Source organism: Mustela erminea, chromosome 6 (genome assembly GCF_009829155.1).
Source record: "Mustela erminea isolate mMusErm1 chromosome 6, mMusErm1.Pri, whole genome shotgun sequence".
NCBI lineage: Eukaryota > Metazoa > Chordata > Mammalia > Carnivora > Mustelidae > Mustela > Mustela erminea.
Window position 1 is genome coordinate 50,051,034 of NC_045619.1, and position 21,812 is coordinate 50,072,845.

The following is a 21,812-nucleotide window of genomic DNA, read 5'->3' on the forward strand; positions in this document are numbered from 1 at the left end:
AGGGGAGCTCGAAGTGGTAGACTGTAAAATGTAACTGCATGGAAAGGTTCTTTGTTCATTGGATTCTCCCCTTGTAATCAAGATAACCGTTTCTATCAGTGGAGAAGGGACACAGTGAAAAGGTAAAGAGTAGAAAGAATATTCGGCCCAGGTGAGAGGCCTTGGACTCTTTTCCTGTTCTTGCAACTTACTGGCTGAGTGACTTTGATGAAGAATTCTCTCTCTGAGAACCAGGTTCCTTACCAGGAACAAAACCCCACACCAGAGTCATGCCAGTGAAACATTGTGTATGACAGTGCTTTGTAAACACACACACACACACACACACACAGGAAGTCTTATTTATTTATTTAGAGAGGGAGGGGGCAGGGAAGAGCTGATAGAGAGGGAGAATCTCAAGCAGATTCCCCAGTGAGTGTGGAGACCCATATGGGCCTGGATCTTAAAACCCTGAGATCATGACCTGAGCCAAAATCAGGAGTCAGACGCTTAACTGACTGAGCCACCCAGGGGGCCTGGAAAACTAGTATTATAAAGAAATGGTGAAATAAGAATTATCATTTTAAAGGAGTAATCAGCCCTGAATCCAGTAAGCACATGTTTTCATATACTGAGATTTAAAAAAAAAAAAAGTTAAACTTCATCAATTTCCAGATCACTTTGGATCTTAGTCAGAAAAATAGTTTCTACCATTTTGCCAGCTTTGTATCTCTACAGTCCCCACTTGGTGACCTTCCAAGAGCATGCTGTTAAGTTTGTGTTATCTAGACCCCCACCGAGCCACCATAATCGACACAGTTGATTATAGGGTTCCACCGACAAACACTTGTATTAAACTGGTGGCTGAGAAATGTAGGTTACTTGGTCCAAGGGCGGCTTACGTTAGTAGGCTGTGGTTCCGTTGCCTCGCCTCCTTGAGACCTCTGTCCTATGGTCCCGTGAGCTGTGAGATAGAAAAAGCTTGCCTGCTAGAAGCCGTTCTGTCAGCATTAGAGTCCAGGATGTAGGCGAGGCTGGAGTCAGGTGAAGAGAGGAGGAAGGGCTTCGGATAAGGAGCAAGAGCTGGGAATGGCTCCTAAGGAAATCTCTCAGGACCAGAGAGACCAAAAATGGAAGGAGGTAGGAACACATGGCAGATTCCTTCATTTCCTAGAAAAGGGTCACTCCAAGATGGTTCTATTTCTGTGAGATTCCTGGAGCTCAGCCTGAGCTGGCTAATAGGATATATATGGATTGGCAGCCATAATTTCCAAAGAGAAAAAAAAAAAATTCCCCTAATTTGAGCCTCCAGGAACCTTTCAAGCGGCTCCAGGGTAGGGTTTTTTTCTACTGCCAGGAAAGTAGGGTATTTTAGCAGTTCTGAGGATCTTTCTTAGGACCAGAAGACAGAGCATTGAAAAAAGAATGAGCATTCTAGTAAAAGAGGAAATATTTGATCACTTTAGCCTTAAGGAAGAAGCAAATTAGATCTGAGTAAGCATAACAGCAGGGGGCAAGAGATTCCTGTATGATTCTGAGTTTTATTTGAATAGACATTAATAAAATGGGCTGGAGTGGTGCTAGTCCATAGGCAAGATTTTACTAATGCTATTTGACGACGGCGTATTCTGAGTACTGATTTAAAGAAAGATGTGAAATTAAGAGAGGATCTTTTAAAGAGCTAACTATAAATATTTATCTCACTTTGGTTAATAACCCAATTCTCTAGCACTAAGGTACATTTCTATTAAAGCAAAAAAAAAAAAATATCAAGGAAGCTAGAAGATTACTAGGGATGATCTAATAAAGATGAAAATGAGATGGGTTGAAATGCAAAAACAGATTTATGCTAATTGAAGCAGTTATAAAAATTCGATTCTGTAATACAATCTATTTAATGTACTTTCCTATTGATTAGTGGCAGCTGACTGCTTTAGTGAGGCTGTCTTTGGTCAGGGAATTGTGTTCTTTTCAAAACCTTTAAAGTAAATGCTTATGATATTCAGCTACTTTTTACACAAATTATTTTCCTATTAGACCCCAAATAGAAAGCATATTCATTTCAATATCAGTAAGTTGAAATTGTTTGACTTAATATGGAATTTATGAATGAAGAGGAGAAAGCTCTATGACTAAATTTGGGTTATTGGAAGTTATTTTAGAAACCAGTTTGATAGGGTTTGGTTTTTTTTTCCCCAGCCTTGGGGGTAGAAAATAACACTGTATGAATAATTCATTTAGTCCTAGAAATATTAGTTAAATAGTTTGGACAGTGGTATATCTTTTTATTTTGACTAATTGTTGTTGTTGTTGTTGTTGTTTTTAAAGTTCCTGGCCAACTGTGATTTTTCTGGAGGGGTTCTGAATGTTTGTATTAACTCCTGCAGGAGCTTCTTGGATTTTTATGAAAATTCCATATCAAATGTTAGTTTGTATTGACTGGTGAGTAGGCTGGTGTAAGCAGATGAAGAAATGTGCTCCGCCTTCTTGTCATTTTGTGAATGGATTGTGAAGGGTTTGTTAATTTCCTCTTCACTCCACTGAAGCAGAGATACTGACAGATATCTGCAATGTCACAAGACTGTTTTATTTGCATAATGAGAAGAATGGTTTTGGGGAGGGCTGTTAAATAAAGTACATTAAAAATAGAAGTACTTGGCCTTGTTTATATTTATTCCTGGTATCTTTAGGAACAATCTTGACTGTGTTGCTTTCCAGCCAATTTTTTTTTTTTTTTGAAAGAGTAATTAAGGGGACCGGGTCTCCCTCTGCCTGATGGTCCCCTTGCCTGAGCCCTTTCCCTTACCCCTTCTTGCATTTCGTCTCCAAACCTAGACAGCCTGGGCCCCTCACGGATTTGCAAAGTGCCAAATAGGTCTTTCTGACTCTGTGATAGGGCTGTTTCCCTTCTATTTTGTTCTGAATCCCAGAGATAAATTGCCTCCCTCCCTTGTGCCTTCCATTCTTGTTGCGAAAACATAGTAGATGATATATGCGTTTCTTTGTGAAGTGTGGGTGCAAGCATTTCACTACCATTTCCAGTTAAATGAGACACATAAAGCACGCTGACTTGATGCTGAGCTGAGAGGGAGCGGGGGTCGGTGAAACGGCTGGAATACGTAGCCCTTTGCCTCAAACTGAATGCATTGCTCTGCGCTTAGTATTAGATTTATGGAGCGGCTCCTCTCCCAGCGTTGTCCCTGTTTTCCACAATTTGGTGCTTTGTTGCTATCGAAACAGCCTCACTTTCTAAGCCATTGTGATTGTGCAGGGGGAGGAAGCTGTGGCGGGCAGGGGTGGTAGTAGTTGTGAATGACACAGCTTTGCCAGATGACATGTAGCGGACCTCTGCATCAGCCAAGAGGAATTAAGCTTTGTCACTCCCCGCTGGGACTACCTTTCTCCTGGTATGTGCGCAAGGAATTCATATGCTGCTGCCTCTGCGGCCACCAGAGCAGAGCCCTGAGTACACTTTGCCACAGAAAGCAGTGAGCAAGAATGATAGCTGTCTCTTTTAAATGCCGTTGTCAAATTCTGAGACGACTTACTAAAGGTACCGTGATTTCCTTGTTATTCACTCTTCGCGTCTGTTGCAGTCGCCTAGAAACACAGTTTAACGGTTTTTACTTTCAGATATGACTGCCTTTACGATTTATTGTCAGGCAACAAAGAATTCCGTGAAATATGCAAAAATAGACATACAGGTAGAGTCTGCATTGCTTTTTGTCCTTCCATCCTGGTTGTGTTCGTGCTGAGATTAGGAAGAAATCTGGCTTGTGTGGGTTTTTTTTTTCTTTTTCTTTTCTTTTCTTTCTTTCTTTCTTTTCTTTTTTTTTTTTTTTCTTCTTCTTAACGACTTCAGTCATTGCTGAAAAGAAAACGTGTTGGGGTCCGGTGCTGAAGTTACCATGAGAAACCGTCATTTTGCATACTGATTAACTGGTCAAGAGAAGTCAAGTGTGTGTTACCGTCCTTTGCCTCATACATGTGCTAAACGCAGCTGGCAGCTTCAGGACTCGCACAGCTGGGGAATCTACAGAATCATTGTTTATTTGATTAATTTCCAACATCTCATGAGCTTTATCTGAGGACAGCTTTATTTTGGTTTTATGTGTTAGCAGTGCACGTTCAGAAGTGTAGGTAATTTGAAATGCTCTGGTCCTAGGTGATATTTGAAGAAGTTTATTTGAAAGTAAAAATCATTGCTCTGTAGCTTATCATCAAGAATTGCTGGCTCGAGATTATCTCTCTTAGAACTCTAAAATATTAATTAAATCTCTCTGAAACATTTAAATTATGCTTTTCTTGGAAATCCCTCGATCTGTGCCATCTCATTTTACTTTGTGTGTCTTCTGTTCCAAAGTTAGTGAATGCTTAAAAATTCTCCCTTAGCTACGTATAGATATGAGAGCCCTCTTGCTTTCTTTCCTTTAGATAGGATCTTCCTTAGAGAGAATTTATTATTTTAAAAAAAAAAAAAAACTTTACTCATTGGTGTACCTGCAAATGTCTTTCTTTTTTAGCTTGTAATATAGAGTACTGTCAAGTAATTAATGGGTGTAATTATGCTCTAGGAGCTCTGAACCTATAAATATGGTAATGGATGCTATTTCTATCAGTTTAGCTTGACATATCAGAGTTCTTTGATCACCAGCAGTGCAGCTAAAAATGCAATTAATATTTTATTTGGCAGAAGAATGAGCACAAAGCAAATAGTGAGAAATAGATCTTGAGTCAATAACAGGAAAGAGAATAAATACTATAGCCCAACTTACCCAATGCATTTGCAAGTTGTTTGGATAGCAGAACAAGTCTTTTAAAAGGTACTTTGGGGAAAATATAGGAAAGACTATCCATTTTAAATTAGGCTGTTAGCATGGGGTTGTAAATTCTGTTTTGGTGGTATCCTTGGCAATTGGTATAAATGCACAATTTCTGTTTATGAATCACTATTAAAAGACTATCCTTCATGTTTTGGTTTTGGCTACGATTTTTAAAGAAAGGACTCTTATTCTGAAAAGTTCTTTTCTTAGCTGATTTTAGCATTTACCTATCTTGATGTTGAGAAGTTGATGCTCTTCTTACACGATAATCATGGAACAATAATTTTTACTCATGTGTATCAGAAATTCTTTCATAAGGCCTACATATTAAAAATGAGAGTGGACCCAAACAATGTTATTACAAATATTTTTTTAAACTTTTACCAGTTTTCTGAGTCTTTTGGAAGCATTGTTCGCCTGCAGTGGAAGGGGATTTAAATGTTTATTAAGGCAGTTGCTAAAAATCTGGAAAAATGAAGAAAGTATTAACGCCTTCTTTGTAGTTGCCATTTTGTTTCCCCCAAAAATCTTTGTATCTGCTGTTTTCCATTCAGTACTTAGCTTCATACTGTCAATTGATGACTAAAATAAAATCTGTATATGGAAACAATTTACCATAATTTGACTCCTCTGCATGTCGGACTGGATGTTGGAGCATTGGCAGGGGTATGCCTGAGTGGGGCAGTGCCTTTCCTTGCTATCCACTCACAGTTCAGTCACACCAGGTTCAAGGCCGACCAAAGCTACCTGTTGTTCATTGAGTTCTTTGAACGCCACCCCTACCTATGGTGCTCTTTTTCTTAGGCTGCTCTAATAAAACCAAGAAATATAAGGAATTGTCATCTTAATGGTCCTCCTTCGGGTTTTCTTGGGGGTGGGAGTGGTGCAGATATGATTGTGGATTTGCACTGGGATGAAGTTTCCTTCTTTTCTGGCCACACAATTCCCACACCCTCAACCTCCACCCCAAAAACCTGTATATTGTTTATACTCACTGAGGACTGCCACTAATACACCTCCTCCAGATACTTAGCACAGTGTAGTAGGCTCCGAGTAATGTTTGGTAAAATGAATAGGATTTGCATAGTTGAAATGGGTGGGTCTTGTGAATTATCCATGGAAGTTTAGCAAATGTTTCAAGTTCTTTACTAGACCCCTGGTGGCTAGAACCTTATCCAGATCTTGGGCGGGGGAGGGGAGATGAGCTTCATGTTTCCAAAACAACCTTGCTTCATGTAGCCCACAATTGCAATGGCAATTGCAGTTATCTTTTTTAATTCTCCTAAGGAGAAAAGGGTGCAATAAAAGGAAAACTGTTTTCTACATATACCTACACTCTTTGTAGCTGACTTGTTTTTTAGCTTCTTCATTCACCTCTCTATGTAGCAGATGCCTGTGTGTGCCAGGGACTGTGATTTTTTTTTGCGCTAGAATCCTAGGCGGGCATTTTTATAGGTGTATCAAGCATTTTTTTTAAATTTTTAATTTTTTTATAAACATATAATGTATTATTAGCCCCAGGGGTACAGGTCTGTGAATTTCCAGGTTTACACACTTCACAGCTTCACAGCACTCACCATATCACATACCCTCCCCAATGTCCATAACCCTACCACCCTCTCCCTAACCCCCCTCCCCACAGTCACCCTCAGTTTGTTTTGTGACAGTAAGAGTCTCTTATGGTTTGTCTCCCTCCCGATCCCATCTTGTTTCATTTATTCTTTTCCTACCCCCCCAAACCCCTCACATTGCAGCTCTACTTCCTCATATCAGGGAGATCATATGCTAGTTGTCTTTCTCTGATTGACTTATTTCGCTAAGCATAATACCCTCTAGTCCCATCCATGTCATTGCAAATGGCAAGTTTCGTTTCTTTTTGATGGCTGCATAGTATTCCATTGTAGACATTATATACCTCATCTTCTTTATCCATTCATCTGTTGATGGGCATCTAGGCTTCTTCTATAGTTTGGCTATTGTGGACATTGCCGCTATAAACATGCGGGAGCACGTGACCCTTCGGATCACTATGTTTGTATCTTTAGGGTAAATACCCAGTAGTGCAATTGCTGGGTCATAAGGTAGCTCTATTTTCAACTTTTTGAGGATCCTCCATGCTGTTTTCCAGAGTGGTTGCACCAGCTTGCATTCCCACTAACAGTGTAGGAGGGTTCCCCTTTCTCCACATCCTCGCCAGCATCTGTCGTTTCCTGACTTGTTAATTTTAGCCATTCTGACTGGTGTGAGGTGGTATCTCACTGTTGTTTTGATTTTTATTTCCCTGATGCTGAGTGATGTGGAACACTTTTTCATGTGTCTGTTGGCCATCTGGATGTCTTCTTTGCAGAAATGTTTGTTCATGTCCTCTGCCCATTTCTTGATTGGATTATTTGTTCTTTGGGTGTTGTTTGTATCAAGCATTTTTTTAATCAATATATTTTAAACAATAAGTGAGTAGTTCTTTATTTGAGAATAATTTTCAAGGGTCATCCCACACAGAAGCATGGCCCACAGTATTATATCAGAGTATGTTTTAGGCAAACTTAACACTTCTCAGATTTGGGCATCGAGTCTTCTTTTCTTATGAAGCCTTCAAGCAACTTCCAATTTGTTTGCCTTCTTGGTCCCCTACAAAGGTAGAACCAGAAGAAAATAACTTTAACTTGAAAGGCCTGCCCCTACCATTAGGACAGGAACTTTGAGCCCCCCATAGACCAAATATTGTCAAAAGCATTCTTTTCCACCTAGCACTGAAATCTGGAGACAGGCCTAGTGGAGTCTTCTGCCACTAGGCCTGTCCTCTCCTACAGAATGAGACTGTCTGCTGATTACCTGGCCTTGGAGCCAAATTCAAAAATAACATTTTCTCAGCTTTCTAGCCACATCTGACAGAGGAAGTTTCTTGAGTGAGTAAAGGAAGGCTTCTTGGCGTCTACCTTCACAGCTGCTACATCTGGGAGTCCTGCTTTCTCCGCCAGGGGCTACGGGCCTTGAGAGAAGTGAATATGTTCTCTGAGAAGGGAATATATTTTCACAGCTTTGACAGGCTTTGTGCGCTCTCTCCTGTCATGGTTTCATCATTTCTTTTTCCTGGAGGCTGGTTGTCCTCATGTGCTTAGCATCACTTTCTGTGGTGGTAATGGGTGTGACTCTACTCCCTCCTCAGGGACCGCTGTTTGGGGCCCAGGAACCTGAACTTCCATGTCCCGCTGGCAGTGGCATTTTCCTTTCACCAGTTTCCCTCTGTCTACCAAAGTCAACAGCAGCCAATGAATGTTTACTGACATTCCACGGGGACCATGGCTCTCTTCACCCTTTGTGTTTTGTCACCATTCAGTTTGTCTTCCCGTCTTCTCTCTACTGCCTCAAACCTCATGTCCAAAATTCTCTGCTTTCATTTTACTACAGATTCCAAAATCATAGATGGCCTCAGGGTCATTTTATTTCCTACCTGCCTTCCCTTCCTCTCTCTTCCCAAACACACAAGTGGCCTGGAATTAGAATTAACTGTCTCTGGCCTGTCCCATTAGCTTCCTAGACAGGCAGCCCTGTTGACCTGCATCCCAGTGGGGTATCTGAGTGAGACATTTGTGGCTGGCATCCAACTGTTCCCTGCTGTGCCTCTTTTCTTTCTCTCTGCCTCTTTCTCCTTCCTTATTTCTCCTCCCAACCTCAGTATCCTTTCTTCTCATCCACTGCCTGAGCATCCATGGGCATGACTTTAGCCACTGACACCGAGCAGGACTAAAAGGCTTTGTTCCGATCATACCCGCAGTCTCTTCCCTTCAGTCTTTGCTCCTTACGCTTCCCCCAATCACAGACTCATCGTGCTTGAAAAGGAAGGTCAGACATTAATCTAGGACTTGTCTCCTGAGAGAACTGAAACTCAACTATTTTAGACAGCCAGCAATCTCATTCTTAATTCTCCCCAACAAGAACAATCTCACAACGTGTCTGACAGTCTTCCAAAGGATTATTCAAGTGACCTCTGAGTCCCTCTAAACTCCAAGATACTTTGACACTCATCCAGTGTTGAATTTTTTTCCTATTCAGAAATTCATTTCCCATATGCAATCTCAATCAACTGCAATAATGCATTTAATTATTTTGTTTGACGGAAAAGGAAAAAGACTTCTTATCCCTTCCCTTTCTGCTACGTTCTTTTAATCCAAGGAATTCCTCGGGCTCATGTCATTGTTCTGGACATGATTGCTCATCTTCTGATAGGCTCAGATTTTCTGTTTAGGTCCCTCTGCACTTGCCCATCTGTCTGTGTCTGGTCTCCCAGCTGCGCCAGCATTCTCCTCATCCACTCTGTGACGTGATTCAGAATTGATTATCATCTAGGTTGAGAATGCCCTCTCTCTGCTGGACCCCAGTCTCCCATCTCCCCATCCTCATTTCTTTTGCTAACCCTCGCTGGCCTCCTCTGTCAGATCCTGCCATCTGGAACAGTTTGACTGTATCTCTTCACCTCATTAACTTTCCATCCCTTTTCAAACCTCACCTGAAAACATATCCTTTCTCCTTTGCCTCTACCACTCCATTTCACCCTATCAAAGCTAGTTTATCATTCCAGTCTATCAAATTTAAAAAAATACCCCATGCACTTAAAAGTTGTTTCACACAATAAAATTGCTTATTTTGTTGGAGTTTGAAGTGTTGCTAAAGCACGGACAAGTTTCTCTCACAAACACAGAAACTGTCGGAAAGGGTGAATTCTGGAACCAGATCTCTGGGGTGTGTCTTTCTCCCCCAGGTGCTGCGAGTGGTGGTGAGTGTGATGGAATTCTTCCCGTCCTCCTGGCCCAGCGCTCTGGAGCGTTTACATTGGACAGTGGCTTGTACCAGATTACTCCTAGTCGTCTCAGCCTTTTCTTTTGTAAACTGGCTAGACTTCTCGTAGTTCCAGGTTTATTTCCCACCCCCACTCCCCATCTTCTGCATAGGCATTGCATACTAGAAATGCTTTATCTCCTTGCGAGAGGCGCCTGTCCTGCTGAGGGACGATTTGGCTATCCCTCACATAACCTCCAATGAACTAGAAGGAGTCCATCCCCTTCTAACGTAATTGTGGCTGATCAGGAAGAAAAAGCTGGTTGGTTGCTGGGAAAAGGAAGGCCGATTTCAGATAGTCATGCTAATGTGTTAACTTGTACATTTGGGGAAAATGAGACTCAGTGATTCATTTTTGCCACCAGATTTTTCTAGAGTAGTAGGAGTGGATGGGAACCATATATACTTGTCCATCTAGACATGAGAGAGAACCAACTAAAGCAATGCATCTCTGATCCCTTGGCATTCCATTTGGTATAGGGGAAATAGAATTGATATGGAAGAAAGAAGATACATGATCCTGCCCCAGCTCTTCTTTTTTCACTGGTGTGGCGGAAATGAGAACGCCCTCACTGAATCTCGGTTTCCCCATCTACACGTTAAAAATCCTATGTGAAGACTTTTGTACGGTTTATGTTCATGTTAGCCATAACAAAATAATTTAATTTTAATTGACTACAGCAATTGATTTATTCAAAAAATTTTTTTTAAGATTTTATTTATTTATTTGACAGAGAGAGATCACAAGTAGTCAGAGAGGCAGGCAGAGAGAGAGAAGGAAGCAGGCTCCCCGCTGAGCAGAGAGCCCGACGCTGGACCCGATCCCAGGACCCTGAGATCACGACCTGAGCCAAAGGCAGCGGCTTAACCCACTGAGCCACCCAGGCGCCCCTCAAGATTTTTTTATCTTAGTAAATTCCATTTGTTCTGGCAGAAAACGTATTTCTAGTTATCTCCTACTATTGGAGAATAGACAAAATATAGTATTCTGAAAATTTCTCAGAATATAAGGTAGCAGTCAATGTGATCCTTCTTTCACTCTTTCTCTCTTTTATGAAGTCTCTTGGCACTATTTTGCACATACACATGAGAATGATATGTTCAACTAAAATTTAATAATCTATGCTTATGAATCTACAGAAAAATATATTTTCGCACCATTTCTTTTGTAATTACTTTATTACAGTTTCAATACCACATATATTCAAAGGAAAAGTCACGAAACCAATGTTTGTCACATTTAGTTTCTTGAGGGATGTTACTTCACCTTTCAAATGGAAAGAGACACCTTGACCTTGCCATTATAAAAGCAATAAAAACAAAATGGTCTCATATTTCTTAGGCAGTGGTGACCACCTCAGTTCAGACCAAGCTTTTGGGCAATGCGAAAATGAGAAAACACTTCTTATTAAAAGAATTCAGACTCAGTTGTTTAAAAAGCACAGTAATTAAAATTTGTGCCAAGGAAACTTTCTGTTCGATTTTCAAAACAAAACTGAATTCCTTTTAAAATAAGGTGACATCTCGGGGCACCTGGGTGGCTCAGTGGGTTAAAGCCTCTGCCTTCAGCCCAGGTCATGATCTCAGGGTCCTGGGATTGAGCCCCACATCGGGCCCTCTGTTCAGCGGGGAGCCTGCTTCCCTTTCTCTCTCTGCCTGCCTCTCTGCCTACTTGTGATCTGTCTATCAAATAAATAAATAAATAATCTTTTAAAAAAATAAAATAAAATAAGGTGAAATCTAATGTCACTAAAGATATGCTGCCAGTGTTACAATGGATACCTTGGGGAAATCAACCAAGTTGATTTACAACTTATTCTGCATGGTTTTTAATAAGACTTGAAGTTCTGTTGTGTGTGCAATACATCCTTTTGCCCCTCTGTTCTCTTCTTAAAATTTTACCCATTTGTGCACGTTAACACATACAGTTGTGGTAGGAAAATTTACAGTAGATTGATAGTATTCTATTGTGTGGATTACCATAATTAGCATATCTCCCCAGTTTGTTTCCAGATTTTCACTCTGATAAATGGTGGTGTTGAGCATCTTTATAGAATTTCTTTTGTGTTCCAAATTGTTGCCTTAGTTGCTTTAAAGTCTCCTGATACATATTTCCTATAAAAATGTGTTTGGGACACATATCCATTTTCTCCAAGGCTTTCTTAAGCTAACTAAGGTGGCAGAAAGAAAAACAAGGAGGGAAGGAACATTTGGATGCTGTAATGGCCAAAAAAGCAAAGCTAGGACAGTATTTCAAAAAGGGGACAGAGAGCAGCCTTCAGTGAGAAAGAGAGAAAAAGAAACAGGCATTCACTTTTGTAAGTGGGTCATTGCTAACCTCTGAGAGAACAGTTTCAGGAGAATAGTGATGTCCACAGCCAGATGATAAGGCTGAGAGTGCAGCCCACTCTTGTAAGGTGGACAGTAGAGGGGAGGCCAGCTGGGCAGTAGCCCCTAGGAGTAGAGGGTGAGGCCACAGGGAATAGGGAAGGGTATTATGGAATAAGAGAGATAGGAGCATGTCTTTCAAGGTCTCAAGGAAAAAGCCAGCAGAGAGATGAACTTCAAGATACAAAGCAGACAAAGGATGATTCCTGGAGTCAGGCAAGGCAGGGCGAGAGGAGGGGAACAGAATGCAAATAGAGGATACAGATGGATGCCAAGCTGGGCAAACAGAGGAACATTTTATCACAGAGATGGGAAAGCATAGGAAGAAAGATTTTGAGGAAGGAATTAAGGAAATTAACCTAACCAACTTTCTTAGTGAATGAGAAGGAGATTCTAAAAACTCATATTCTTAGGAGTTCCTAATCCAGTGGTTTCTAAATTTGTCTCTGCATTGGAATCACCTGAAGAGCTTAAAAAAATGGTGACACCTGCATCAACCCCAGATATTGTGATTTAATCGATTGGGAGTGAGTGTTGTGCATAGGAATTTTTGAAAAATACCCTGGGTGATTGTGTTGTGCAGTTGAGTTTGGGAGCTGGGGACCTAACCATTTAGGCAGCTTCATAGAGACCCCAAACTGGTCCTTTGGAATCAGATGTGTTTTGGCCAGAGACAAGCCCAGGAATTTTAGTCGCCTGGGAGGGAGAAATTGAATAGACTAGCCTTCCTGTGACTTCATAGGCAGAGCCCTTCTGAGAATGGGAATGGAGCCAAGAGAAAAAGACAGTGGGTGCCAGTGCCATTACTTGAGCCTCTGGTCAAAACTACCTTGAGTGAACTTGAGCTCTACCCCTAGACTTCTTTAGTGACATTAGGTGATAGTTTTCCCCAACATCTAAATTAAACTAGAGACAGGTTTTCTGTCAGTTGCAATAAAAAACGCCCTATATGGGTTATAACATATTTGAGTATATATATTTTGATAAGAGTTTTTAAAATATAGCTTAAAAGTGACAGTTGACTCAACCACTTGTGGACTCCTGGATCACTCATATTCCATAGAACACCACCAGAGCCTCAGCAAACCTTGCCATGCCGCACCCCCCCCCCCCCCGCCCACCTGCCGCCCTGCTCTGTGTTAAGTAATGAGCACCACTGCTAACTTACGATTTTTCATTGGGTCTTCCTTTTAGTGACCCATTGTAAGTCCTCCCTGAAACATCCCCCACCCCTGCCACTGCCCCCATGATGGAACACCATATCATAAACTAGAAGGAATGTTCCAGTAGGGATGGAAAGCATGTTTCATTTCCATGTTATTTTCCTGTCCTTACCATTCCAGGCACTGAGGGCCAACTGACGCCTCCCATCCTCTCCCTGCTAAGCAGAAGGTGATTGTTTAACAAGAGCATACTTTAGGGGCACCTGGGTGGCTCAGTTGGTTAAGCGACTGCCTTCGCCTCAGGTCATGATCCTGGAGTCATGGGATCAAGTCCCACATCGGGCTCCCTGCTCGCCATGGAGTCTGCTTCTCCCACTGACCTCTCTCCTCTCATGCTCTCTCTCTCTCTCTTAAAAAAAAAAAAAAAACAAAAAAAAAAACAAGAGCATACTTTAAAAATCAGGGTTATAAAGTTGTGTTGCTTTGGCTACATGAAGTGCGCTGTTCTTCTGGGCATCATCAGCTCTTCTTCCTACTCCCTCTTCCCTTTTTTTTACTGTTCTTCTTCCAATCCTAACGGACATAAACCTGTTTATGGTAAAGTGTTGCACCCTCACGTGTATCCTGCAGGATGTCTGCCTCCCCATTCCTTAGTTGTGGGTAGCAGTTTGCTGGAGCCCACTTGTACTGGCTTACAAACCAATAGCTAGTTTTTCAAGAGTTTTGTGAGCTGGTTGTGAAGCACATTTATTACTAAGCATGATTTTATATGAACTTACAATTAAATAAATTATATCAAAAAGAAAGGTAATAAATACTCTAAATTCATCACTTTTTGACTATTAGCTAGTTATTATTTTACTGCATTTTATTAATTGTACTCTTGAAGTCTGGTGTTTCAGTATGGCAGAAATGCTATATGAAGGTGTGCTACTGCACATCAACTTGAAACTGGTCATGAGTATTTATGCCATAGAAATTGGCAAAGCCTATGCCCCAGAAAGCCGTTTGTTGAACATTTACCAGCACGCCATTGGATAGATACCTCTGCTCTTGGTGTTCATAAAAACTGTATGGATGTCTTTCATTATGCTTTCTATATGGAATAGTGATTATATGTTAATCTGCATACAACCATCAGACTATTAATTCTTTGCAGTTAATATATAGTGCTTTACTGATCACTTTATCAACCGCAAGTACACAGTATTTGGTGCAAAGAAAATACCACATTGAATGGATGCTGTTTATTTTTTTTTTTTAAGGATTTATTTATTTGTTTGACAAATGGAGCACAAGTGGGGGAGCAGCAGGCTCCTCCCTGTGTAGGGAGCCCGAAGCGGGACTCTATTCCAGGATCCTGAGATCATGACCTGGGCCAAAACCAGACTCTTAACCGACTGAGCCACCCAGGCGCCCCACAATGGATAATGTTAGTTTCTAATGATCTGGATTAATCAATCTTGCATGTTTACTTTGGACCCGAAATGTTTCAGATAACCCCTTTCCTTTCACCAGAGCTCTTGATTTTTTAAAATATTTTTTCACATTTTAATATTACATCAGGAAGTAAGCCCCAGGACTATTCCAAGGAGGTTCAGCATTCTCTCACACCTGTTAATTTCCCAATTTGTCTTTTAACAAGAGGGGTGTTCCATGCCCACCTTCTCTCCCTCCTCCGCCTGAAGCCTGCAGTCTAGGGGAAGGACAGACTAGGGGAAGATACTGGCAGGCATCCAGGAATAGCACCAGGGAGCTGGAGGCTGAAGGACAAACTGTTGTTAAATTCTGCATGACAAATTCCCAATTGATTCAATCTGGGGACTATCTAGGACCCCACAGAGTTTCTGATTGAATTGAGTCTCTCCCGTTCTCTAAAGCTAGGTCACCTCATACAGATCAAAAATGAATTTCATTTATTGCCTTTGTTTTCTAAATGATTTCTTAGTAAATTTGGTTCATAAACTGTGAAAAGTTAGTTATAAAGCCTCAGAATCAAGACAATTTCCAAGAATATTAATTCCTAATGATATTCTTATGTAGATGATATTTGTTTTAAATGTACGCCTCCCAAGCGTTAAGTTTTGTGTAAGAATTAGGGGCTCAAGGCACACTGGCCAAAAACTTTTCCCTCAGCTACATCCCAAATGTCAGCATGAAAATAAATAGGACAGTTCTAAAAATGGGAGGAATGGTATCAAGAGACCAGAGATTTTTCAGAAATTTCTGAAAGATGGAAATAGATAAACCAAAGCAGACATTACAGTCCAGAGCAAATATAAGAACAATAGAGGAGGAACACATGCTTCCTGGCAATGGGGCACAAACAGGCTCCAAACTTTCTGTGGTTTGGGACGTGAGGAAGAAGAAGGGATTTAGAAAATAAGGTGATATTTTTGAAGGATGGAGCAGCTGAGAAAGTCAGTCCCCTCCCCTTCACCCACCTTCCATTATAGTATTATTCCTCATCTAAAACTAGAAAACCAGTCTTTTAAGGAATTTATGACTCTGCAATGATGACCCTCAGAGGAAAGCCCTCCCCATTTTCAGAAGGAGTTAGTGAGGAATAGGCAGCTATAACATGCTCTTTTGCTTTGCTGTCTGATCTCAATTCCAGTCCTTCATGTAAATCCTTCCAGTTACCATGCTCTGTCATTCTGAGGTAAATTTGGTTCCGAAAACATACCTATTTAACTCACACTAGCTACTTGTATTAAGCAACCTAGTTCTTCATTAATAAATGTAAATTGATAACTGCTGATGTTTGAGGGCTTAGCAAATGTCAAGAAGAAAGAGGAGGCAATTTGGGTATAAAGATACATTTTTAAAAATTCTGATTACCAGCCTCAGAAACATTTAGGAAGACACGACACAAGCTCAGCTATAATGATAAGGGGACAAAAGGGAAATACATGGAATTCTTAAAATATAAAAATAGGACTCCTGAAATAAATATTCATTAATAGAAAAAGTTGACAAAATAAAGGTACATATTTGAAGAAAGTAAATACATAGGAAGAAGATCAATGAGAAAGACACAGCAGCAACCTAAAAAGACATGAGCAGAAGAAAAAAAGAGGAATTATAATGAAATGATTGATGTAAATTACTGAAATTAAAGAATATTTTCAGATGGAAAGGGCCCATTGAGCCCTAAACAAGATGACTATAAAAAGATTTAGACAAATTCTCTTAAAATCCTAGGACATTATGAAAAAAATATAGAAGCTCCTAAGAGCTTATCAAGAGAAATAAAAATAAGTTTCCTATGAAAGAATGAGAATGCACTTGGTATCAGACTTTTTGTAACACTAGATCCTAGAAAAAGATTTTTGGCACTTTGAAAGTTCTGAAAAAGTATGCTTTTAAACCTTGAGCTATTAATCAAAGGTGAGCAAAAATAAAGACATCTTTAGACATGCAATGATTTAGACAATTTATATACAACATGCACTTTTAGAAAAAACTACCTCAGGGAAGCCTGGGCGGCTCAGCAGGTTAAGCCTCTACCTTCGGCTCAGGTCATGATCTCAGGGTCCTGGGATGGAGCCCCGCATTGGGCTTTCTGCTCAGCGGGGAGCCTGCTTCCCGCTCTCTCTCTGCCTGCCTCTCTGCCTACTTGTGATCTCGCTTTCTATCAAATAAATAAATAAAATCTTTTTAAAAAAACCTACATATATATACATATATGTATGTTATATATATTAATTAACATAACAATATAATATTGTATATTATATAATATAACATATATTATATTAATTAATATATATTATATATACATATATGTATATTTCCTATAATCTAGGAAAGAGAATGCAAAAATGAATAATATATGACTCAAAAATTTGCACAAGAACAATCATTGCAAGACTAATCCTACTGACATGAGATCAAGCCCCACATCAGGCTCCAATCTCAGTGGTCGTCTGCTTGGATATTCTCTCCCTCTGCCTCTTCCCCCGCTTGCTCTTACGCTCACACTCATGCTCTCTCACTCTCAAATAAAGAAAGAAAAACAAAACAACAACAACAAAAAAAAGTAAAAAACTTTTTTCCTTTACTGACTCACTGTAAAACCCAAAGTCATGGTATGATATCATAATGCAGAGAAGTGATTTCTCAGAAAATGCTTGTAGTAGAATCTGGACATAATGATTTCTGGAGCATTTCCCAACCTTTGTTCTTTGGAAAACTAATTATGCTAGATGTTAATAGTCACTCCATCAAAAATGGGTTCAAGAAATGGAAAAATGCAACAAACTCTGATCTCCTTTTTGTAGAACTATATTAGCCTATTAAAGATTCTTAGAAATCCAGTAAGAAATAAAGCTAATTAATTTTGTTTAATCCAGTATTTTCCCAATTTATTTGATGATGGGACCTTTTTTCAATTAAATACTCAACTGCAGAAACCAGATTTGGGGACACATTAGTTTACCTCAATACAGACTGGAACATAGCCAACATAGAAGCCCTAGTCGTCAGTAAAGCCTTAGATAGTAGCTTTCAAAACTAGTTTTTTCCAACATAGTCTAGGCAAATATGTAAGATGAATTTTCTAAGAATTGCTTCAAGTACCAGTATTCTCTGGTATTGTTTATAAAATTAGAGTCATGTGATTTAGAGTTTAGAAGTGCAGAAAGCATAGTTTATGTCCTATTACAGAAACTTGGGAGTCTGACATATTCTATCCTAGACACAAGCCTCCCACTTTCACACAAAAATAACTACAGGGATGTCTGCTTCTAGATTAAATTCCCTCCCCTACCCCTGACACCTCCACAGTGCAGAGCTTCTGCATTTTGAACCTGTCAAATCATTTCAAGTCAATTCCATGAAACATCTAAGTTCTGTGCGGTGAAGCACAAAAAAGGTGATTTGAATCCATAACATTTAAAAGGCAACGCTTACAAACTGGCCAACCCAGACAAGGAAAGAAGCAGACCCCTCTATACTGTCTCGTTTCCAATATAACTACTTCCTGAGGAGTCTGGCAACTTATGTTCTCTACAAAGTAAGCTCCCCTCATCCTAGAGAGCTGAATAAGTAAATTTAAGGGGGGAGAGGTTTCGTTTTTCATTTGTATATAAGAGAATGTCTGCCAAATATAAGTACTTTATTGTAAGTATATATTATGCTAAATTCTTTATAGCAATAATTAATTGATATATCCTGGTAATAAAATAATGGCATACTGTCATCTTTCAATTTGTTAGAACCTATGGGCAGAATTCCAGTTGAGCACAAAACGTTATCAAGTTATCTTGATGAAGGTTAACAAGAAAGGGGATGCTGCTCCATTTAGAATTAGAACTTGATCTGTCAAACAAGCATTCTTATCCACAATGATTCTCACTGTAGTATTATGGCATACCCTTTGAAAAAGTGTTAATAGCCTGGGCTTTAATCCAAGAGTGTACAGCTTGACTTACAGATAGTTCCTGTTTATAGAATCAAAAGCAAAAAAGATCAATGAACATGACAAAAAGTCTTACCTCCTCTTAGTGTGATAAAACAAGGGTAGAGCAGTAATTAACAGTGGAAAACTGGCTCCTTAATGTAGGACAATAGCTTGAGGGACCCAGGCTTCCCTTTTCTTTTTCTTTTTAATGAAGAAAATGAGTCGTCGATTTGCACTTTAAATGAAAGGTAAGGTGGTTTCCCACTTTGAAAGGACAGCCCACAACAAAGGATTTATGCCAAAGAAAGTCATTACAGTAAGTGATCTGACACAAAAGTCACAGCCTCCTGGGACAGAAATTTAGCAATTCTTGGAGGAAGGGGTGTTTTCCTGAGATCTTTTTCAACATTTTGGTAAGTGATAGAAATTTTTTAAAGAGTTTGTGGTTTTTTGGTTTGTTTTAGTTTTGTTTTCATCAAATCCTAGGAAAAGGCAGACCTGTAAGCCATAAAATGTGGGAAAAGCATCACGAAGTAATCACCCAGTCACCTAAAGAAATGTGTGCATCTGCTCTCCCTCCTGGAGACCTTATCACTCGGATGACAGTGCACAAGAACCTCTTGTGAGCCAAAAGTTGTTAGCAGCAATTTATTAGAACCCTTCCCCGGCTCCAAAGGAATATGTTACTCTGCAAAGATGGGAAGTTAAAGGGATTACGCATGATTTCCTTCATATTTGTTGAACTTGTACAGTGGGAGAGTAGATGGGGAAATGGGGAAGGAACCTGGAGGCGGGGCGGGGAGGGGAGGAAGCAGGACTCCTGGCTCCAGCAGACAGTGAAATGGAAAAGAACAGTCCATCAAGATTAGTAGATATTGGGCGCCTGGGTGGCTCAGTGGGTTAAGCCGCTGCCTTCGGCTCAGGTCATGATCTCAGGGTCCTGGGATCGAGTCCCGCATGGGGCTCTCTGCTCAGCAGGGAGCCTACTTCCTCCTCTCTCTCTCTCTCTGCCTGCCTCTCTGCCTGCTTGTGATGTCTCTCTGTCAAATAAATAAATTAAAAAAAAAAAAAAAAGATTAGTAGATATTAGTTACCCATAGTTAAAAGGAAAACCTCTTTAGAAGGACATTTTGCTTTCTCTGCCTGGTGGTTCCTCATTTGAAACACAGGACAGTGAACATGTTTGGAGTGTTTGTTTTCTTAAATCTTCCAAGGATGATACACAATTAATGTCACCCTACATGCACAGGAGTACGACTGTCTTAGAATATTAGGTCTTAAATCTTCCACTGAATCTAGAGTAAGAAAGGTGCAGGGTGATTTATGGGAAGGAAGAGATCATTGCTTTATCTAAATCCTACCTGCCCAAAATTTCACTGTTCAACTGATACATATGGTGAAATCTTAGAATAATTATATTGAGTGCTGAAGATTAAATTTAGGATAAATTTTATTTAAATTTTCTTAAGGGCAGAGATGGAAAGAAGCATAGGTTGGTAGTTATATAAATAGGGCACTGGCCATTGTAAAGGCTTGGGTTGGTCCTTGGCTAATGCTTAAGGTAAAACTCAATGAGAACTCAGAAAAACATTAGTTTGGGGGGAAAATGTGATCTCATCTTTTCTATCACTTCAGTGAAATTTTAGGCAAAACTGAGTGTAGAATATGTTATGTAGCATGTGATACTGAAATAAAGATTGTCTGGGATTCTGATCAAGATGATGATGAATTTATTCTAGACAGTCCTGAAGTTAAACGAAAACAGTTTGCACTGGGTCTCTTTCCCACCTCTCCTGTTTTTTCCAGAGGCTAACTAGGGTTTCACTTCCACAGGACCTGGCCCTCAGAGCTAGTGGGGCTTTTCTTGTGGTGGTGGTGGTTTGTGAGAGAAGTCATCTCTACTTTGAGAAATCAACTCCTAGGGACTTTGGTTGTTTCACTGCTTCAGCACTTGACCTTTTTCATTGGGAATTCCAGATGAGTAAAATCTCCTCAAGATCCAAAATCTCCAGAGACAGATCTTTAACCTCTCTGCCCAGCGGTTACTCAGTCCAGGAAGTTCAAATCAGCTACATAGGTTGCTTCTGACTCTGAAGGGCAACTGCTTTCAGATTACTGTGAAGGAGCCATTTCCCCCCCCAAAATATTACTCAGTTTCTATAAGGCCATGAATCTTTCATCACAGCTGGAACCTTGAGCATATTTCTGTTTCTAGGAAAGTCACCATATATCTGCATATTAAGCTTTGCTTTTCCTAAAAATTATAACATTTACTCCAACTTCAGTATTTATCTGTGTTCAGAGTATAAGTAACTATTGACTTATGTGGGGAGATCAGATGATATACATATGATAATTATATATGTATATACATAATTTATATGTATGTGATTTATATATATTTGTGAATACACACACACACATATATCTACATACAAACATGTACATGCAAATTTATTGGATGCCCTGCAAAAATACATTTACTTTCTCCATGTCTAAACAGCCACTACTATAAAGGTCATGGCCCATATCTTACTCCTCTCAGTATCTCTAGCACCTAGCAAAATGCCTGGAAGATATCAGGCAATCAGTAAATATAAATATATAAATACATAAAATTAAATTTATAATTAATAACTTAGCCTCTATTCACACATCTCTGCAGAAAATAGAAGTGTGTTAGAATGTGAAATTGTATGAAATACTGAACTAAAAATGGCTTATGGGAAATATATGTGAGAGTGCTTTGTAAAATTTTACATAAGTATTGTATAGTGTTATGTTCCTATGAAATAAAAAGATTTTAAGTATTATAGTTGTATAATATAAACATATTTTTAGTAGTAGAACCTGGATTAATAATAAACAGTTTTCATTAATAAGTTGTTAGCTGAGGAATAAGTTCTTGATTTAAAATATCAATGAGGTTGGGGCGCCTGGGTGGCTCAGTGATTTGGGCTGCTGCCTTCGGCTCAGGTCATGATCTCAGGGTCCTGGGATCGAGCCCCGCATCGGGCTCTCTGCTCCACAGGAAGCCTGCTTCCTCCTCTCTCTCTGCCTGCCTCTCTGCCTACTTGTGATCTCTATCTGTCGGATGGATAAATAAAATCTTTAAAAAAAAAAATAAATAAAATAAAATAAAATAAAATATCAATGAGGATAATTCATAAATTTTATTATTTTTCTTCCTCGCCTCAAACACCATTAAAATGTTTATCT

At 39.7% G+C, this 21,812-nt stretch overlaps 1 protein-coding gene across 6 annotated transcripts in view; it reads left to right on the forward strand.

Annotated features, from left to right (window-relative positions):
- GRIP1 (glutamate receptor interacting protein 1) overlaps nt 1-21,812 on the forward strand; it is a 678,373-nt gene that overhangs the window by 401,063 nt on the left and 255,498 nt on the right. The window contains exon 1 of one of the 6 annotated variants that reach the window (XM_032347120.1): nt 3,079-3,532. The exons of 4 other annotated variants lie outside the window; for them this stretch is intronic. In XM_032347120.1, coding sequence (XP_032203011.1) covers nt 3,478-3,532 — 55 coding nt within the window. In that variant the 5' untranslated portion in view covers nt 3,079-3,477. Of the gene's footprint in view, nt 1-3,078; nt 3,533-21,812 lie in introns of those variants that run through there. One more of the 6 variants, XM_032347123.1, reaches the window with a different exon arrangement.